At 28.7% G+C, this 22,129-nt stretch overlaps 2 protein-coding genes across 2 annotated transcripts; both read right to left on the bottom strand.

The window, feature by feature from the left end:
- Positions 1-12,139: 12,139 nt before the first annotated feature.
- Positions 12,140-15,850, bottom strand: LOC107018491 (RRP15-like protein). Its single transcript, XM_015218987.2, has 9 exons — positions 15,695-15,850; positions 14,654-15,191; positions 14,110-14,211; positions 13,934-14,015; positions 13,792-13,811; positions 13,633-13,693; positions 13,294-13,367; positions 12,739-12,843; positions 12,140-12,500 (listed from the first exon to the last, which is right to left on the bottom strand). Exons 2-9 carry the CDS (start codon positions 15,158-15,160, stop codon positions 12,438-12,440), a joined length of 1,014 nt encoding a protein of 337 aa, XP_015074473.1. The 5' UTR covers positions 15,161-15,191; positions 15,695-15,850; the 3' UTR covers positions 12,140-12,437.
- Positions 15,851-16,242: 392 nt separating this feature from the next.
- LOC107019902 (putative potassium transporter 12) lies at positions 16,243-20,578 on the bottom strand. Its single transcript, XM_015220263.2, has 9 exons — positions 20,240-20,578; positions 19,200-19,428; positions 18,864-19,112; positions 18,636-18,686; positions 18,222-18,482; positions 18,096-18,148; positions 17,886-18,000; positions 17,537-17,791; positions 16,243-17,457 (listed from the first exon to the last, which is right to left on the bottom strand). The coding sequence occupies exons 1-9, from the start codon at positions 20,519-20,521 to the stop codon at positions 16,442-16,444; spliced, it is 2,511 nt and encodes an 836-aa protein (XP_015075749.1). The 5' UTR covers positions 20,522-20,578; the 3' UTR covers positions 16,243-16,441.
- Between the last annotated feature and the right edge of the window lie 1,551 nt (positions 20,579-22,129).

The following is a 22,129-nucleotide window of genomic DNA, read 5'->3' as shown; positions in this document are numbered from 1 at the left end:
TAAAAAGCATATTATTTATTTATATAATTTTTATTTATTTTTTTGATTTGTGAGATAAATGAAAGGAAGAAAAGAAAGTTAAAGATATATCATTTTCAATTGGCCCAAGAGGAGAGTTGAAAGTTGGAGGTTTATGAGAGAGTTGGGGCTTATGATAGCTTGCATACTCTCCTCTCGTTTCGTATTTTACGTGACAGTGTTTGATTAAGTTTAAGATTTAAAAATGAAATAATATTTTTAAAAAATTTAATTCGAAATAAGTTGTAAATGTGATTTGGTTTGTAACTTAGTTTATCAAGAAAAAAAAGTCTGATGTTAAATTATTACTTTTTTCGGTCTAAAATAAGAGTTGATCCAAAATATAAAATTGATAATTTACCAAATTAGGAAGGTGTTAATTCCTATTTCTAAATTTTTCATTGACATATTTCTAATCAATTATAATTATAGAAAGTTAATGATAATTATGTCTACCTAAGAAGGAAAAGAAAACCTAATTTTCTTTTTTCTAATTTTTTTCCATTGATATATTTCTAATCAATATAGAAAGTTAATGATAGTTATGTATATCCAAAAAGGAAAAAAAAACATAATTAAGGATATTATATATTGTTAAAACTCCTCTTAATTTTTGGGAGTAATTAAGGGTTTGTTTGAAAATTATAATCTAATAATATAACTACACCAAATTCTAAATCTCTCATCAAAATTGAAAATTGTAATTATTCCTTCCCAATTATATTCGATGTCTATCCAATGAAATAATAACATTATTTTAGACATAAAATTACATCTCCATATGACTAAACCTAAAACATCAATTGTTTTAGACATGAGAGAGTGTTAAATATAAAAATATATTATTTTTTTAAAAAATAGGGATAAATATAATAATATTACATAAATTAAAATAAAAGAATGTATCATATTTCCAATACTCATAGCACATAAAAGCTTAGCACTGATCTAACAATGTTACTAAAGGTATCCAAAATTAATATACATGCTTAAAAAATAGAATAGTACTTACTCTTAACACATATATATATATATAATATAATTTTTATATACACGATATATTTGCTCGATATAGAGTATTAAATAAATACTATCGTTAAAATATATCCATGATATATAAAAAAACCTTAAAATTGAGAAAAGATTGAAAATCGATTGATATTTACACTATGTAATTCCACCATTTTCTTATTATTCTCAAAAACTCAAAAAGTATAATTGATCTGAATCGTTTATTATGTTAAACATATTAAGATACGTAATTACGTTTAATTACATCATTCAATTATTCTATTCTTTACAAAAAAATTTTTAACTAAACACTTAATTCAAGCAATCATTAATAATTTAATAGAAAAGTATACCGTGCATATTATTATATTAATTATGATTTGAAAATCTATATTTATTTATGTAAAACAATAAGAATAATATTTTTAAAAATTAGTAATTTTTTTGATTTATTGAAATGGACAAATACAAAAAAAATATATGGAGGGATACAACATGACTTTCTAAATATAAACCTATCTATTCATTGACTGAATGTTAGTGATTAGTGGTATATAACTTTATTTTTCATTCTTGAATTAAATGTTTGGTTTGAACTTATTCATCAAAACCTACTTAAAATTCACTACAAAAGACGTGTAGTTCTAATCTTTTATATTACTTGAAGTATTGGAAACTAAAACTTAATAATATAATATTTAAAACGTGAAAATGAAAAATAAGTTATCATTTGTAACTTCAATCAAGTAATTAATAAATATGAAAAATATCTGTTAGCTTAAATTTTTAGATGACTTAATTACACATTTTAATATGATATCAATTTATGTTATATCGAGTACGATTCTGAGTTTTAAATATCACCACGCCCTAAAATAAAAATGGTATGCAATCTCCTTCCTAATTATATAATAAACATTAATTATTTCCATGAGTTTCTTTTAGAGAATAATAAAATTACATCACTAATCTATGAAAGTGGACTCCATGATATATATATTATGCTATAAGAAATCACACCACGACAACCTTTTAATAGTGGTTTTTACATTATTTTTTATTTTTAATATTTATTTTCAAAAATATATGGTACTTACTAGGGACGTTCATATTTATTTTTTTAAGTTTATTAAATATTCTATTTTTCTTCTGACAAAAAAAAGTAAGATTAGAGAATAAATTAAATTAAAATAATCTTGTGATTAGTGACAAATGACAATCTACCGACCACATATTATGTCTACAACTGTATTTTTGGTCTTTAAAATATGTGTTATTATTTAAAAATAGACATATGATGGGATAATTATGATTTACTCTAAATATTAATTCGTTTCGACTAGTTTATAAAATATATTTACGAAATATATAGATGATACATCTTTAATATATTAATATACATAGATTAGTTATAATATATATGTTATGTATATTTCTGTTAAATTGATTCAAATGATATATATCTGTAACTTTTTTTTGATTAAATATCATATTAATTTTTTTGTCTCGATCATAAAACATAATGAAAGAGCCTAATGAATGACCTAAGTTTTTAGATAATTAATAATTAAATATTTTAAATTTTACTGTGGATCTTCAAGATTCATGATCTCAACACTACAAAAATAATAATACTATAATAAATAATTTGCATTATTGTTCATGGTCTTCACTATGTTCTATCCCCACGCTTGATTTTTTTTTAATTAATAATATATAATAATAGGAATGTTTCTAGAAAAACATTTAAATTTTTTTTGGGTTTTTTTGCCATTTCTTTATCTTCTAAGACTAAACAAATTTTACCTTTTTTTTTTTTCAAAAAATGTTGATAATATTTAAAATCACATTATATAAAAATTTATTTTATATCTCCATAAGTTGTATGATTTCAACACCCCACAACTAATCTTGTGGGATAACTTAACATTATTCCAAAACAACTTTTTTCCTATAATTATTGTTCAACAAAATCTGGAAAATGACTAATTTTTGAAGAAAAAAAATTAAATAAGTTGATTGGGTAGATAAGAAGTTGAATTGGCATGAAGTTGATCAAACAAACAAGAAAAGTCTATCATAAACACACACACGAGTCTTTGACTATACATTTATAATAATAATAATAAGAAATAAGATATGCTATATATGTATGTTTTACCTAACTAGCTACTATACAATTTTATTTTATTTTGGTCTCCGCAAAACAAAACTTCTAACTGTGATACTCCATCCGTTTCAAAAAAAATATCCCCATTTCTTTTTAGTCCGTTTCAAAAAGTAATGACCCCTTTCTATTTTTGACAATACTTTAACTTTAACTTTCTACGTGGCATGTTTGAGGCCACAAGATTAAACGATATTTTGGTACATTTGACATAACTTTAATTTAGAACCACAACATTAAAAAATCTTCTTTCTTTTCTTAAACTCCGTTCGAAGTCAAACTAGGCCATCATTTTTGAAACGGATGAATTATTAAAAGTAGTCTATTTTTATTTAGGTGAGATACAGATATAATCTGTTGTTAATGACTGATGAAATCGTAACTTATAAATAGCATAAAGATAATTTTATTTATTATTTTAAAATATTTGTTCCTTAAAATTGTAATTCCATCTCAATCGATAACTCTAATTAATTTATTTTTCTCTTTTGTTGTATATGAATTTTGATGAATAGACACTAAGAAAGAAAATAAATAATAGGACACGATGTCATTAAAGCAAATTAACTTAGATAGCTGTCAATGAAGTTGACATGAAAAATCTAAATAATTAAAAGATACCAAAAATCAAATCACATAATTTGTACATTAATCAAATTATAACTTTTGGAATAATTATTCCAAATGTAAAAAACTTGTTTACGAATTATTTTTAAGTAAAATAGTGATATTTTTTATATTAATTCACAAAGTTATGTCCAAATAAATCTAATATTAAATTAATGTCCAAATTAATGTCAACATGTGATATATTATACCCAAAATATTGAGAAAAATATTTTTGGGTCAAAGGAAGTCCTTTTACCCTTACAAAAATGAGGGGGGTGGGTGGTTATTTTCCATCATTTATCCTTTTTATGGCAAATTCTTTTATATAAAATTAATTTTTTAAGAAAAACTCCCAAAATGGAATTTTATGGAAAAAGCACAGAAAAAGAAATCTGGGATATACATAAAAAGAAAAAGTGAAAAAGATGAGTGAATTTGACAAAAGTACCCACTTACTTGAACCCAAACGTGCCACATCAGCTGAGTTTTGGTACGGTATTTAAAATTTTGATTCGATAATTTTAATTCTTAGAAATAATATATCACTATCACATTGGATTAGTTCGATATATTTATGGTATAATGAATTAATAATCATAATAATTTGTTCGATTTTAATATACATATATTCTTATCATAGAGAATTATGATTTCGAATTTTTAAGAAATGTTAACACCTAACACGTATAGAAATACGCAAAAGAAGTGCAATCAATTTGATTTTTAACGAATACACACAAAAAAAATATATATATTTCAATCAAAATAAATTAGTCAAAGTTTCAACGTCATTAATTAGTGTTATAATAATATATAAATGAATTATAGATCTCTACATACTTCTGATATTCAATATTTTAATATTTCGATATTCACTTATAAATATCAAATACTAAAAAAAAAAAATTAAAAGCACATACCAATTTACAATATAATATTTTGATACCAACCGTATCATGTTCATCCTTAACAAACATAGATACAATGAGGAATGTGGATTGTAAGTTCTAACCACTTTTTATAAAGAAAATATCGAGTTATAACTTTTTAAAAAATATCCTTTGATATTCGGTAATTTATTTAAAATTCAATCAAATCTAAATTCATATTAAAAAGTTTAAAAATAAAAAATAAGCGTTCTTTGATAAATAGGACTTTATATATATAATATTATATCGTGCTATAGCTAGGTAATAAATAAATACTTTACTCTATTGTAATTTTAATATTTATCATGTCATATCTCATTATATTTCTACTATAGCCTTTATAATACGTGCAATGACTACTCTAGAAATGTTATACTACTTTTCATGGAGTTTTTGTATAATTATGTGCATTGCTTATCACTCCATTAATTCTTCCAAAAAAAGTGTTTAATTATGACCATACATTTTTCACAAAACGTGATTTGTGCTCTTAACTTTATGTCAAAAACTCAATTATGATGCAATCTTTTTTTTTTTCTATAATAGGGGAAATAAATAAAGCAAATAGGGATAGTGATTAAAATTGAACATCAACATTAGAAAATAGAATAACTATATTCTCCATTTGATTTGATCTAAAAGAAGTCCTCACTGTACTAGTAGAAAATATGAAATTAGTTTCGAAATCTATCCGCAATTTTTACCTAACTTATTGCTAAAAATTTCTTAGCTAAATAATTGTTTTTTTAATAATTTATAGCTGAATGGGATTAGTATGAAACTTTTGTTATTTTAGCTATGATATTTTGTATGTCGCTAAGTTTTTACTTATTTAATAGTATTGTTATTGATAAATACTAACATACCTTAATTTTAAAAAGGCAAAAGAGCATAATTATCGCTAATTATTTTTTTTCTTTTTACTCGAAATTCTATATTATGATTGAAGTTGAAATAAATTTGGTTTTCCTATTAAAAAAATCTCATATTAAGAGGTATGCCCCCAAATAAAAGCGATATTATATTCACAATTCAAATTCAAAATCTCTCACTAAAAATGACAAAATACTTTATCATTTCATCCAAAATTCTTATTGGTTGGTTAGAGGTGAAACTTATCCGCACCTAATATATACATCAAATACATGTATGTCATGTGTTTAAATTTATGTTTATATTACTTAATTTTAATTAATTAACATATGTATGTTTTACTTCATTAATTATATAATCATAATTATTGTATTGAATTGGTGTATACACTGGGTGTGACTGTGTGAGTAAATTTGTTACTTAATTATGATCTCTAATAAGAATTACTTTGAAATCACAAATCAAAATTGAAATTCTATTGTTTTAAAAGAATTTGAAATCATATTAATTATATATTCTAATTATAGCTTTAATTCAGTCAAACTCATCCAACTTGGACTCTTGCCTATTTATGACTAGACTAGAAGTATTAAGTAATGGTGGGTGGATAAATTCAAAGAATTGAATAAATGCACATAATAATTTATTTTTTTCTCAATGAGTTATTATCATAATATAGTCTAAAACACGTATAATTTTTTTTCCCAATCTAATTTCAATGTCATTTCTTAGGAAAATAATAATAATATATGTTTGTGGTTAGGATCCTAACACATAGATTAAGTTTGAATTATTGAGTTTAGCTAGATAAACCAGAAATTTATGTTCAAAAATGACAAGACATAATTAGGTGAACTTACATTTATGTGATTAATCATAGAGGATTAGATGGAAAAATAGTTGATCATGATTATGAACGTCATTAATTGGAATTGTTTGGTGATGATCGACCATGAATGTGTGTTGTTTATTAAATGGCTAAATTCTTACAATTAAAAAATAAACAGAAAAAAATCATATGAATGATTCATTAATGACCAATGAATCTCCTAGTTACCATAGGATAATTCCTCCTATCGAGAACATCCCATGAAAATTATTAGTTTCATTTTTAAATTAGTGATAACCTTAAACACTTATTTATTTGATTAACTGAATTTAAATCACCCTCGATTGATCTTGCAATAGGAGTAAAATATACTCCTAATCTTTTGTCAAGTTTAAGAGTGTTTTCAGTATTTCTCTTAATTTTTTATTAAAAGTCTAATGCGCTCCTACACGAGTTTGATATCACTTGATATGTAATGTAATGACGAGTGTATTTACATTTAGTTACTCAAGCAGACAAATATTCTAAAGGTTATCAATAATTTACATCAAGTTTACGAGTGTAACTAATATTTCTCTCTAATATTTATTATCTTCGATTCAGGTTATAATACACCTAGTAGCGAGATCAAAAGTTTTATAGTTAATACTTTTTTAAAAAAAAAAATTAAACTCGGAGGAAAACGTCGTATTTGAAAGGGAAAAAATGCACCAGTACCCCCTCAACCTATACCCGAAATCTCGGAGACACACTTATACTATACTAAGGTCCTATTACCTCCCTGAACTTATTTTATAAGTAATTTTTTATCCCTTTTCGGCCTACGTGGCATTAGTTTTTAAAAAAAGTCAACCAGCGTTGGGCCCACAAGATAGTATCACGTAAGCCGAAAAGAAAATTATTAATAAAATAAGTTCAGAGGGTAATAGAACTTTAGTATACTATAAGTGTGTCTCTGAGATTTTTGAGCATACGTTAAAGGGGTACTTGTGCATTATCTCTATTTAAAATTAAGTTGAAATAAGAGGTTGAAAGTATAATTAACCTGCTTTTTGAAATTCAAATAATGGATAAATTTGATAAACTTATTTGAAACAATCTCCAAATATTTAAATTTCCTGAAAAGAAATATGTATGCTCTAAACAAAGGAAATAGTTTCTCCATTAAATTAAAATATAGTAAATATTTAATTTTATGTGTACTTTTGTGGGTCTATTGGTAATAAAAGAATTTATTGGCCGACATTTCTTTTTGATTTGAACAATTTCTAAAAATATCTAGACAAAATAAAAAATTGTTATTATGTTTATTTGTTCTTTTTTTAAACTTAATTTTACTACTAACAATTGTAGAAGAAATTTTTTTTTCTTTTTTCCAAAGTTGGAATCGTATACCTACTTTTTCTTCTAAAAATTCTCACACAAATAGTTGGTTCATACCAAACAATTTACTAATTAATTGTTTATAAAATTTTCTTCACTTCAGTTTGACTTACATTGTATTTGGGATGTTTACCTAATACTTAATGCTGTCATATAATAGTTAATTAATTATTTATATTAATTAACCAGGATGAAAATTCGAATAATCAACCTATATCGAACTATGAAGATACTTTATTTAACCTAGTTTATATTAAATTAAATATATATTTGATATTATCTCTAAATATTTTATTATTATCCAATAAACCAAACATCTAGCAATAGAAAATTCATTTCATTTTGATATATTTATCTCGGAATCCGTAATTATGAGATTGTTATGGTATGTAAAAATAATACTGATTTAACTTATTTCAAAATCGCAAGTTTTAGATTAATAAAAAATTTAACGAAATATCAAATAATAATCTCATATTTTATTTCAGAATTACTATATATTTCTTATCTAACAGAATAAAATATCGAATGCAACAATATTGAAATATTTAATATCCACCTATTTAATATAATCTTTAGAAAACCTCATGCTATTAAATATTGAAAAAAGGGAACGGTTCAAAATAAAAGAACATGGATCACACAAATCAAAATCAACACAAACAAACTACATGCTTAACACAACACACAAACACCATAACACGTTTTCATTAGGTATTTCATAAGTTTGAATAAACATCCAACTATATTGGTGTGTCTGATACGAAAAAAAAATATTTTTTCGATTTTTTTATATTTGATCGATTAAATTGTATCCTTATTTTAACTTTGATACACACACACCTCATCTTCACTATCATCTTCGTTGTCCTATCCCCACCACCCTACACTCCTTAATTCACCTCACCTCACCTTCACCACTAAAAAAACATTATTTTCAATTAAAATTGTCTACTAAAAAATGTTCAATGATTATTCTCATATGTTTTTTAGTTGAATCATCAAGAAGTGTATTGATATTCTAGTGAGCTAATTCGGTAGAAATTGAAGGAAAAATCGTGTTTTATAATATAAGATTTTCATTGATTCGCAATCAGTAATGCTCGCATAGTATTTATCTAAATTATAAATCTTTTAGAATAATTATTTTTTTCAACATAACGACTACAAATAAATAAATTAAAAAATAATACTTATTTAATATAAAAATAAGTTTAAAAAAAATGTTTTCTTTCGTATCAAACACACGCATAACAAGTAGTTGTCATAAAGTGTTTTAGTTGCCGCCTAAGTAGGTTAACAATTAGGAACGTATTACATTGGCATACTAAACTATATAATATATAGTTAGGTAAAACGTCAAATATATCCATCAAATACCTAAAGTAATTATATTATATCATATCCAAGTAATTAAATAAGCCAAAATAAGTGAATATATAATAAGGTTGTCCTTAATTAGGGTGTCTAAAAACATTATAATATTGATCACCCAACTTTTCTTTCTTTTTTTCCTCCTTACTTTAAGAGATATATTTTGTCATTGTTTTCTTGTTTGGAATTCTATGTCCTATCAATAAAAAGAGGATTAGGTGAATTCTACATATAAATATTGAGGGTTTTGTTTTTATGTTTGGGAAATGAATGAAAAATTATCTTTAATAAGGAACAATAAATCTTTAAAATAGACATTTCAATATGAATTTGAAAAAAATTAAATTCTAAAATAAATACACAACCTATTTTACTTGTCTTTTTCAATAAATAATTCACTTTTTTATAATTAAATGTAGGATAAAATTTGAAGTTACTCTTAAATAAATAATTTTATCAAGTTAATTGTAATTAAAAAAAATAACTTAAACAAATAAACAAAAAGTGTTTTGAGTTGAGTGGTTGAATTTTGACCATTTCTTCGATTAGGGGCGGTCTAGGCATTTGATGGATTCACTCGAACCTAATAATTTTGATTTAATAAATATGTGTGACATCATGAAATAGCATTATTCAACAAATAGATTTTAAATGCTATTATATTGAATGAAATATGACAAGCTCTCTTTTTTGGAGTTATTTTGAAAATAATCATAATTACTGTTCTTAAAGTGCACGCTAAATAAATTTATCTAAGCGTATTATGTAATAGCTTGTAAATTATATAGGACATATAAACTATACTAGATAAATCATCAGATGCGATTATCAAAGTTTTTTCTATTTGGAGATTGGACCCAAGTAGTCACTTCATTCCAACTAAGGCCACTCTAGTTATGCATACTCCATGATAAAGACTTTTAAGTCATGTACCTAAATTTTGACATTTGACATAAAGTTTATTTTTACCTAATTATCTCTCTTTCTCTTTCACTTTTTTATGATTGAATTAGTGACTAAAATGAAAAAAATGGGATTCATTTTATGCAAAAGAAGTTGACATCATTAAAGTCAATAATCAAAGTGGCTATTTACGTAAACTCAAGACATCCTCATCAATAGCTCCCACACGTGGAAGATTGTCTCAAATTGGGCCCTATTCACTAAATGGTCCAATTATTCATGACTTGGACCTCTCAATTTGTCTTTTTTTATTGATTGGATTAGAGACTTGGACCCACTTATTCCTAGAAAATTCAATTTGTTTTTTTTTTTTGACATGGATATATACATATACATATACATATAAATAAATACATATACAACAAAGGATAAGTATTGGAGTAGTTAGTTTCAACCATATTTGATGTTTTCTTAGAACACCCAACTTGAACAAGTAAAACTTGATGTAATGTCAAGAGTTTGTTTGATAGTCGATAAGAATTATGCGAGTATCGATAATATAAGTAACAGTAGTGTGAGTATTCGCTATGACGTTATTAGCTATTAATTTTTTTACCATGCATAAGATAATACACCAATTCCTTCATAACGTATTGCTTCTTGAATTACTTTCTTCTTAACTAGATATTAGATGATGTATAACTTATATAGAAATTAATACATAGACAAGTCACGTCTTTACTAGCTATCAAACGACTCTACTCTTTTATAGTGTTTTTCTTTTCCATCAGATATCCGATATACATTTTGGGATTGTGACTAATTTGAATAGGACTTATTAGAGAAAAAAACTTCTTAATAAAATATTTTTTTACCTACAGGACTTAAAAACTCACAAAAATCTAGTTAAACGCGAAACTTTTGGTGGTTTACATTTACCTAATGACTCTTCTTTCTTTGTAGAGAGGAAATTATATAGTACATGGACACATTCAAATTGTTGGCATCATGATATAAAATAGTCTAAATATAAAATACCAACATCCCAATCGCTTAAAACTAAAAATAGCCAATAAAGGTATAACACATCGTACATAATGTACGTATATCAACTAAAAAAGTAAATAGTGAATCTGACTGTTTGGGGCGGAGGCCCCTCTCCCTAACACTTACATATATTCAAATCTATTAGTAGTTTCAAAGAATTTTCATTCTAGAAGAAGTTGAAGGGTCAAAAAACAAGAAGTGAAAAATGGTGCTGGTTCAAGAAATTTCTACTTATCAATGATTTTTTAGCCATTAATATCAATTTAGTGAGGGGGGACCAACTAAGCAAGTGTCAAATGAAAAGGATAGAAAATGTTTCTACTTGAGTATTTTGATACCTTAATGCTAATATATATAGGAACACTAGTGAAAGAAAATAAATATTGAAGGTCAATAATCATGTTGCTTTTACATTTGGCATCTTCATTTTTTGGACCACTCTAAATTATCATCATAAGATAACACCTTTCACACAATTCTCACCTTTTTTTTTTCTTTGGCAAGTGTTGATAGCCACTCAAAGGTCATTTATTTTTAGAATGTAGATATATTACTTCTAGAAGTGTGAATTAGTAAATTATTCCCAATAATTGTATGTAATTAAAGTATTATTAATTTTCATTGAACAAACTTAAATAAAAGTGAGAAATTGGGAAAGCTTCTAATACAAGTACCTTAGCATAAAAGCATGAGAAAAAACAGAAGCAAAAAAGAGTGAAAAAGAAAAAAAGCATTTTCTTTTCTTATGTAGCTCATATGTAACTTACTATTCTACTTTGCCACTTGCATGTAACCAAATATTATCTTATTAAGAAGTCAAGCCCATTTGGGAACAGACTAAAATCTAAAAGCCCATATGAAAGAACATACACATTTTTCTCTCAAGAAAAAATAAGATGGTTGATGAATATTCAAGTTGTAATAAGATTGAACCAACTTTGTAAAGTTTAATTATCTTTGGTAAAGGTCTTTAACAACACAGGCTATGCAACATGATTTCATAGTGCTAAATCAATCTAGTGTAATACTGGAATATATAGAACACCATTAAGTATATCCCCGTTCGCACGAATAATGGATAAAATACGAAGAGACCTCGAAAATAAAATATCAAAATCTGTAAAGGGATTACAAAAAAAACATCAGCTAACAACAGGAGGATCTCTATACAGTCAAAAAGTTGCTCCAGCGTTAATTTGACTATGCCTACGCGATACTTCCCTGCTTTGGATATAGGTTTTCAGCATCCCAACATGCTTGAAACAGATAGATTGAATATCAAAATTTCAGTAACTTATTCATCATCAGATGAATCTGAATCAGCTGGCATCCTCACGTCGTCATCAACAGTTGTGTCCTGCACGAACATCAGATAACATCGATCATTTGCAAAGAGGGAGATTGTCCTACCGCCTCCAATAAGCATAAAGATCTAATAACTAGTATTATTAACTAATAAGGATTGTGAGTTTTGAAAAACAGTTTCGAATGCAGGGAACATTTTGTTATATACAAGGAGCTTCTCCTATTACCGTGTTTAATTCACAAGCATGGTGTCTGGTAAATTCAGAAAGTTAGGAGTAAGTTATCCTTACCGGATTCTTATCCCAGTCCTTTAATTTGGGATTAGTCAGCATGTAGTTATCACGTAGAGGAGCCCACGCGGGGCCTTCATCTTCCAAAAAATTGCATGCACCAGCCTGCATGAAATTAAACTACAGAATAAGGGAAAAAAGCAATAATCTGGTATGAAAATGACTGGCCTGCATAGGTGAAACTTGAAAATGTTCTTTTTTGGACAAGCGCTTGAAAAATATCGACTCAAAAAATGATTGGTAATTGTAAAAAGCACCACAATATATCACATTATTTGATGTACCTTTCATTTAGGACCAACTCATTCAAGTATGAAGCAAATGTAACAACAGAAAAATAATATGAAATAAATATAGAACCAACTAGAGACAGCACGAAAATACTTTTTTCTGATTAGACCCATTTTTGCTCTTCCCGCCCCCCTCCACCCAACTCAAAAAACAAAAGAAAACGATCGTCCAAGACAAGATAACTATACGAAAAAATGTTGTAAAATAATAAGAGAAATTTCCCAAAATGATCATCATAATTCTAAGAGGGAGAAAAGAGTTGACCTTTGATACAGTTGTTTGTGATGGTGCCTTGCCCAATTCAGAGAAAAATACTTCTCTTCGTCGCTTCTTTATTACTATACATCAGAAAATAGAAGAAGTTATTGTATTGGATACAGAATAACAGCTCTAAAGGTAAATTTTAACCAAACTATTCCCAATTGAATTATAAAGAATTTGTGATCCATTGCAGTTTTTAAAGACGAGAACTTGCAGTTGATCCCATCCTTACTTCTACCATGTGAACAGCAAAACGGCATGTACAGAGTTCTCAGTTCTTTTAAAAAAACAAAAACTTTTTATAAAGAAAATTGAGAACCGATCATATAATTTTGCCCTTACCTTTCTCGTCCTTTGCCCTTGAGGGATTTAAACCTTTTTGAGCATGTTGTGCTTTGTTAACCTGTATCACATACACAAAGAAAATTGAGCAAGCTGAAAGTAGCAAAAAACTTTTTTATAAAACAGAAGCATTGAGTTTGAGTGTGTACTGCAACTTACAGCATTGAATAACTTGACAACTGATAGTCCCATAGTGCCCCCAAAAAAATTTAGGACAAAGTTAGTTGGATCTAATAGAAAGGTTATTAATGCATTTACAATACTAATTAAATTTCCAACACAACAAGAAGAAATTGATTACCTCCCTTTGTTGCAACTGCTATCAGAGACTTTTCATAGGTGTCCAAGAAATTAGCAGGTTTCTCATGTCCCTTCTCTCTTATCTTTTACACAAATGTCAAAGATTAGAACAAGTCCCAACAATACACTAACAAAAAACAGGAAACTTAGCAATTAAATGAAACCAGACAGGATTACCAAGTGCTTCTCCTTTTTTGCCTCCCCTTTAACCTTTCGTTCTACATCTTCTTCAGCAAGCTTCTCCGCAACAAGCTTCTTGTGTGCTGATAAGACAGGGCCCTGCAGGTTAGGTTCATCAAACCAACATATTTACCATTAATTTCTCCAAAACACTTCCTCTACACAGTAAGTATGAGCTTGTGGAGCTTTTGAACTATAATTTCATTAGAATCTAGCTTACATGCTAGTAACTGAATAAATGCATTAAAAGGCGTATAAAGGGTCTGTTTTATCTGTGGAAACAAGTACCATTTTTCTTGCGGAAGAAGAAACAAAATGCTTAATTTTCCTGCATAGCTGTCTTGTTTTTTCCTCCAAACATGCACTGTTTTGTCTCAAAACCAAACACTCATAGAAGATAGATATCTCAAACACCAAGTCCAGATGCCCATTAAGGAACAAAACAAAACAAAATTATTTTGAAGTCCTATAACTTCGGGAAAAAAAGAGGGTAACACGAAGCCAACCAACTAAAAAATGATGGAGAAAGCAGGTCACTTACCAGTATATCATCAGAAGCAGACTTCTTTTGTATCTTTTTGAACGCCAGTCTGAATGCGTTACAACCATCTATGAACTTTGTAATTCCAGGCTGAACTTCTCCATCTTCATCTTCAGATATCTCAATTTCCTCATTGAGATCCTCTTCTCCATCATCTGCCCATTCCTCATCAAAATCCTCCTCCTCTTTACGGTATGACGTGGATTTGTCTCTACCATATGATGTGGGTTTCTCTTTACCATATGATTTGGGCTTGTCTTTACCATATGCTGTACGTTTAGCTCTAGTTACAGGGGAAGGCTCCCCATCATTATCATCTTCATTATCAGAGTTATAGTCTCTAGCTCTCTTCTCAAAAAGCTTCTTCATTTTATTGTCTATTTTTACTCTTTTTTCACTAAATGGCGCACCCTTTTGCTTCTTCTTTCCCTTACCCCCTTTCTTCCTGTGCTCCATCTTTCTTTTCCTAAAATATTTCGTAGCTTCTGAGACTGATTCTTCAGCCATAATGTTCTATCGTGTGTTTACACAGCTTAAGCTGCAGAATTAGAAGTTAGGTCAGCAGTAGAAAAAGGAAACTCAGCACACAAACACAACTACAACCTAGATAAGCATAACCATAAATTACCAATAACAAGAATAGAGTTTAAAGTTTTGCAGCTACAGAATTAAAAGGTTCAAGGTTCAGACGGATACGGGATAGTGCGTTATACTATTCAGGCTTTGAAATAATCAAACTTTATTTGCACTTATGTATCTATAGGTTCTCGTTTTGCAGAATCTAAATGCAGAATCAATACACACGAGCAAAAACAGATAAATACCGAATACATAAAAATTCACAGAATAATAATATTGGATAACTTAACAGAATCTCAACTCAAATATGAGAAATTTATCAAGCATTGAACACACAACATCAACAAGCAGAAACTGAATTCACGTCTTCAACAAGCACAACTCTCAATTCAATTATAGTGTATGTAGTTAATCTACAATTGATTCTTCTCAAAAAAAAAAACTAATAACGACGGAGCTTACCTAACGACGAGGAAGACGGCCGAGCAGCAGCAGGCGGCAACCGGCGGCGGAGACTCAGAGCAGTAGACGGCAGCTCTCAGTCTCGGCGGGTTGAGGGTTTTGGACCTAAAGAAGGCGAAAGAGTAAAGTGGGCTGAATTGATGTAATATATTGGGCCTCACGTTGTATACACTTACCGATTATACAATATAACTTACGTATACATAGGAAATACACAGATTATATCATTATAATACACTTACTATATATAACTTCATTATACATGAAAAATACATAAACATTTCAGTTTTTATCAACTCAAGAAGTCACCTCTAAACAATCCAAATTTTAGATATGAAATTCTCTTAATATTTTATATTTTTTGATTTATAACACTTGAAACAATTTATAGCTGCGATATATTAATTTTTTTAAGAAACTAAAAAGCGAAGAAGATGACGAGCAGTCGTTTGAGTGAAAATTTGTTCTTCAAATTGAAGATGTGTGACATTATGTAAAGACAAAAAGTTATAAAAATATATTATGAAACAATACGTAATAACCATTCAAAGAGAGATAATTAGCAAAATATCGTTCATCATTTGTATCATTTCAAACATATTTCATATTAGACTAAATCATCATTCAAGTTGATGATTTGAGTAATCTAACTAGACATTATAGAATACTTGAAAGATTGATTGTGTTAAATTCTTGAATCATCAACATACACATTTTTGTCTTGTAAAACAAACACAATATGGTTGTTCAAACCATGTATGTCATTCCAACTTGCATTATGTTCATGTGAGGTACTCTCATTGTTGCATTTCCTCCTCTACAATTCCTCCTAAGGAATGCATACATGTAATTTATAGTTAGTTTCTTGATGAACCATGAGTTTTTCTTCGCCCTGACGTCTCCATGTCCAAGCAAGTATGTAAATCCTGATTTACTAGCTTCGCGAAGTGCTGAAAGCTCGTATTCCAAACTAGGATCTTCATCTCCTGCTGCTGTGGTTGCTGGTGGTTCTGAGATAGATGTTTCAATCTCTAATCTTTGATCGCGCATTAATGGTACTTTAAGCTCATCAGAGTTGTCCATTGGACTCACAACATTGTTGGCAAACTCAGGTTGAGATTGTTTATTGGTTTCTAAAGCAAGATCAAGTGATTCATTCCTTAAAAACTTCTCAAGACTATCAACCAAAAGCTGTTCAAATAAGTGATGATCTTCTTTCCTGACATCTTTATAGCCATATCGAGCTACACAACGAAACATATGATAGTCCTTAGGACACAGTCTTCGGAACAAGAATCGTTCTTCTTGAGGAACAACAGGTACTGGGATATGCTTGATGCAGACAAAGACTATAACAGAGTGAATAGCTGGAAGGTCCAATAGAAACTGCGTAAAAATCGATGGAATGCCTTGAACTAGTTCATTATAGAGTAAGCCTATCCCTGGTACTCTTACTGTACCTAAACTACATCCAAGTTCATCCATGAAATCCAATGAGATTTTTTGCTTAACTTCACTTTGATATTTCAGTACACTTCCATAGTTCCATATATACATCACACAGAGGAACAGAGAGGCGAAAACGAGTGGAAGCCAACCACCTTCTAAGATCTTTGATAAAACAGCAGACATGTACACAACCTCCATTGTTCCAAATATTAAGGGGAAACACAAAGCCAAAATCAAATTTGTTTGCCATATCAGTACCATAACAATTGTAACCAAAGTCGTAGTAACCATCATTACACCGACCTCAGCTATACCTGCAATAGAAGATTCATAATCTCGGTATCATCAAGATAACAAGCACTTGAGTGTCGTTGTGTAAACTGAGAGACTAACCGTATGCGTTGGCTATACTTGTTGTGCTTCTAAATGCAGCAACCACAAGCATGCACATTATCATCAGGAACCAATTGATAACTGGAATGTAGATTTGCCCCATATGCTCTTTTGAGGTGTGAATAATCTTCATCCTCGGGAAGCATCCGAGAGCCATAGCTTGCTTAACACATGAAAATGAAGCAGATATCATAGCCTGACTGGCAATTATTGCAGCTATAGTTGCTATCACAAAAACTGGCCAGAAGAAAGTATCTGTTTGTTCAGATAAAAAAAACCGAGTGTCAATAGAGCACTTGTTATAGAACGCGGAAAGTGAATATATAGAGCTCATTAACACGATTATTACTTGGGACTGAATCATAAAAGATTCTGCCAGCTGATTGAGGGTGTTTCATAAGAAAAGCAGCTTGGCCAAAGTAAGCTAACAGAAGGCAGGGGAACACCACGCTCGTGAAGGCAATCTGCACGAGACGACTTGCATCAGAAATGAAGCGTGTGCTGTTAGATATTATGTTAAGTCAAGCATATGAATGTGAAGGGACAATGGCAAAAACACCTGTATAGACAGCACAGAAAAATGACCTAAATCCGCAAACATTGCTTCTGCTCCTGCACGTGTTGAATAATCGAGCATCATATTAGTATTCTACATCTCTCCACAGATGAACAATAGGTTACATACCTGCTATGCATAATACGCAACCACCAAGAGCTGACCATCCGTTGGTCGAGTTCTTCTTAAAGAACAGATAGATATAAGTTGGATTTACTGCCCTTACAACAGTTACATCAAACTTCAGCATATTGTAAATTCCTATCGAACCCAGACAGAAGAACCACAATGCTAGAGCAGGAGCAAAAGTGAAACCAACTTTACTTGACCCAAATCTCTGTATGCTGAACAACGCACCAAGGATGATAATTGAAATTATTACCAGAGCATCTGTATGCAACGATCAATCACATTAATGGTTTTTCTATGCACAAGTTCCCAACAGTACTAATCAAAACATTTCCATAGAACACAAATAAATCTTAGCTTCTTAATAGTAAGTCATTTTGCGAGTAACTTTAAAGATAAAGAAGCAAACTATACCTGTATTAAATCCCGGTATCCTACCCTCCAGTCCACTAACAGCAGACATAACTGCCAAAATAGAAACGAATTTCAAACCAAACAACATAAACCATCCTGGTATCTCGTTTTGACTTGACATGAAGAAAGATACGTAGAATTCACCAAAATGTACTTTGATCTTATGGTCTTAAAGATGTCTTGTAGAAAGTTAGAATTAAGACAGATAGATTGAAACAGAGGGAGTACCTGATATTGCTGGTGTCAAGATACCATCTCCAATTATCATCGATGTTCCCATCAGAACCAATAGCAATAGAATCGTTTTCAAGAACAATTTACGTTCCAATATCTCCTTTATACACACAGCTCTTTCTAGCTCTGGAGTAGGCAATCTGAGCTTAAAACTCGAGATACATTCATCAGCAGGCGTACGATTAGGAAGAAGATTGACATTTGCATACCTACAGATCAACGAATACAACGCAAAAGTTCCTCCTACCACATTTAACAAAACAAAGCATTACATCACAAGTTGAGAGAGAACAAAAGATAAACTTTTGAAAACTGCCTACGTATATATACCTTCACCATTGTCGTTGGCCTTAAGCACGATAAACACATACTTCATTAGAGGAATGAGCGCGATTGTGTATAACACAATCGACAATGCACCTAAGACATCAACTTCTGAAGTGATGTGAACCTTACTGAATACATTTGAGAAAACATATAAAGGACTTGTTCCCATATCACCATATACCACACCAAGTGTTTGAAATGCTAGAGAAAGAGTAGCTAAAAGAGGCACATCCTGTTTATATACAAGTAATAGAAATTAGTCCAAGAATGTAATCACAAAATACAATACGATACATTATAAAAAAATACGTAACAACCATACAAACAGAGTGTAAGAATGTAACTAGAAAATGTTGATAGTTCCACAAAACATGTACAATGAGTTACTTACAAACACCTTTTAAGCGATCTGATTGTATAAATATTTTTTACTCTGTCAATGCATATAACTTAAATTCTTGTTATCAAAAAGATAATTATTGTTCATAAAAGTTGATTACCAACTTGAATAGTGAGGATTATCTTCTATAACAACTTTAAATAAATTGATTATGCATTTTTTCTATTGTTAGTATATATTAGTTAAATTTTCCTTCTTATTTTGAGTTCAAGATGCATTAATGTAGTTGTTTTTAATATGGATTCGAGATCAGGAAATTCTACCACAACTCACTTGATTTTAGGACAGAAAAAATACTTATTTAGTGGATTCTTAACATAAATATTATAAGATTTAGGTCTATCGAATTTGAATGAACTCATAACTTACATAAAAATTCCACTCATGATGTTACTACTACTACTTCTCTACGTCGAGTCTAAAATTTCTACTTTCAGAATTGACGATTTAAAACCTTTATGAAATTCCATCACTTTTTTTTTTTTAGAAAAGAGCTTTAAAAACAACTATTTGAGCTCTCCTACAAAAATACATCTTTGTTACTATATAAATATTTACTCAATCAGATTTTGCGATAAACATGACTTTATAACATGATTAAACTCATATCAAATAATAAAAATTCTTTACGCTGTCGATTTACCTCTATATGTTGGCTACCACCATTCCCTCCTTTAATTTGCATAGATTCAACATCCAAAGAATCCACTCTTTTTGGCTTTTTAAGCCTTCTTCTAACAGATCCATAATTATTTTCTCTAATAATCTCTTCATTTTTATCATAAACTTCTTCTTGATTATCATTTACTTCACTACCATCAACCCATCTTAATGATCCACTACTTCCCCCTCCATTACTACCATTTCTTCTCAATAATAATCCTTTAGTAATACTATTTTCTTCAATTTCTTCTTTACTACTCATAATTCTAACAACAACAAAATTGATTATTTTATTTGGTGTACTAAAGTATTATTATTATTATTATTATTGTTTTTGTATCCTAAAATCTAGTTCGTGTAACACGGAAAGTTTTATTTGTAACCTAAAACGTGTCATGTAATAATAACAGAACAAACGAATAATGTTTGACACTTTCTATCAACATCAAAATTTATTAAATTTATTTTTGTTTCTTTTCTAGTTTGAGTAAAAATTCAACTTTACCCGTAAACCCCTTTTTTTTCTTTTTCTTTTTTTAGAATAAAATACAAAATTAATTTTGGTATTGTATAAGGCGAAATAAGATAAGATACAATTTATAGTAGTCCCAAGTAATTTTGTATTTCTTAAAATTTATTATTTTAAATAGGGATAATGAACAAGTACCTCCTCGACCTAAATCTCATAGACACACTTGGGCCCAACGTTGACTGACATTTTTTTTCAAGTTAGTGCCATGTAGGCCGAAAAGGGGTAAAAAATTAGTTATAAAATATGTTAAAGGGGTAATAGGACCTTAGTATAATATAAGTGTGTCTCTGGAATTTCGGGCATAGATTGAGGGACTACTTGTGCATTTTTCCTTTTAAATACTACAAATCAAAACCTTAATAAAAAATTGATTTTAATATAACGTATTTTATTATAACTGATAACTTATTTCAACTAACTAATCCTATCATAATTTGAATTCAATAAAAGGTAATTCTTTTCCTAATAGGAAATAAATTATAGTAAATACTATATATAATCAATACTATAACCCAACAATCCATAAAATTAAGCTAAAACATGACGAAGAAACAAGAATGGGAACTTGATGCTTCAAAACTTATTATTGAAAATTTAGTTGGATTTGGAGGTTTTGGGGCAGTTTATAAAGGCATTTACAACGAAAGACAAGTTGCAGGTATAATTAATTACTAATTTTTTATTTATGTTTATACATATACTTCCTAATTTGTTTTTTTACAAGTTTCGTGAATATTATTATTAATCTGAATATAATTTTCTACGTTTTTAAATGTTATTGTTAGAGCGACTATAGAAAATCTTGAGTATTATTATTTATTAGAATGAATATAGTAAAACTATATATAGATATTAGGGTTACGTTTCTTGAATATTGTTGTTCATGTGAGTATAGTTTGTTATATTAGTGATTATGTTTCTAAAATATTGTAATTTTACTATTACATGCGTAAAAAGTAATATGTATTTATCGAAATTTTGGTAACTTTTACCGTATAAAATATTAACAAAAATTTTTAAACGGTATATAAAATTTTATATTAATCAAAATGGCAAAATCGCAGGTACAACAGCGAAGCAAATTGCAGCGATTTTGCAAATTTTTTTTAAAAAATTCTAAGATAGGCAGCGATTTTCTTTAAATTTTTTTAAAAAAAATAGTTTTTGTTAAAAAAAGAATCACATTATAGCGATTTTGCTTTTCCAGCGATTTTGCCATTTTGGTTAATATAAAATTTTATATGTATAGATTGTAATGTTGCCTCAACCCTATTAATGTTTGGTGTTTGATTTAATATCAGAATTTTGAGTTAATATAATATGCATTAACAACTCTAT

This window comes from Solanum pennellii, chromosome 5 (assembly GCF_001406875.1).
Source record: "Solanum pennellii chromosome 5, SPENNV200".
Taxonomy (NCBI): domain Eukaryota; kingdom Viridiplantae; phylum Streptophyta; class Magnoliopsida; order Solanales; family Solanaceae; genus Solanum; species Solanum pennellii.
The sequence above is the reverse complement of the archived record's forward strand: the minus strand, read 5'-3'. Positions and strand labels throughout refer to the sequence as shown.

Coding starts and splice junctions, on each gene's coding strand:
- LOC107018491 (XM_015218987.2), bottom strand. CDS start 15,160: ATGGCTGAAGAATCAGTCTCAGAAGCTACGAAATATTTTAGGAAAAGA. Junction 14,016..14,109: donor CAAAAAAGGAGAAGCACTTG/GTAATCCTGTCT, acceptor TTTGTGTAAAAG/ATAAGAGAGAAGGGACATGA. Junction 13,694..13,791: donor TTGTCAAGTTATTCAATGCT/GTAAGTTGCAGT, acceptor TATGTGATACAG/GTTAACAAAGCACAACATGC.
- LOC107019902 (XM_015220263.2), bottom strand. CDS start 20,521: ATGAGTAGTAAAGAAGAAATTGAAGAAAATAGTATTACTAAAGGATTA. Junction 19,113..19,199: donor GGCCAACGACAATGGTGAAG/GTATATATACGT, acceptor TAAATGTGGTAG/GAGGAACTTTTGCGTTGTAT. Junction 17,792..17,885: donor CTTTTATGATTCAGTCCCAA/GTAATAATCGTG, acceptor CTGAACAAACAG/ATACTTTCTTCTGGCCAGTT.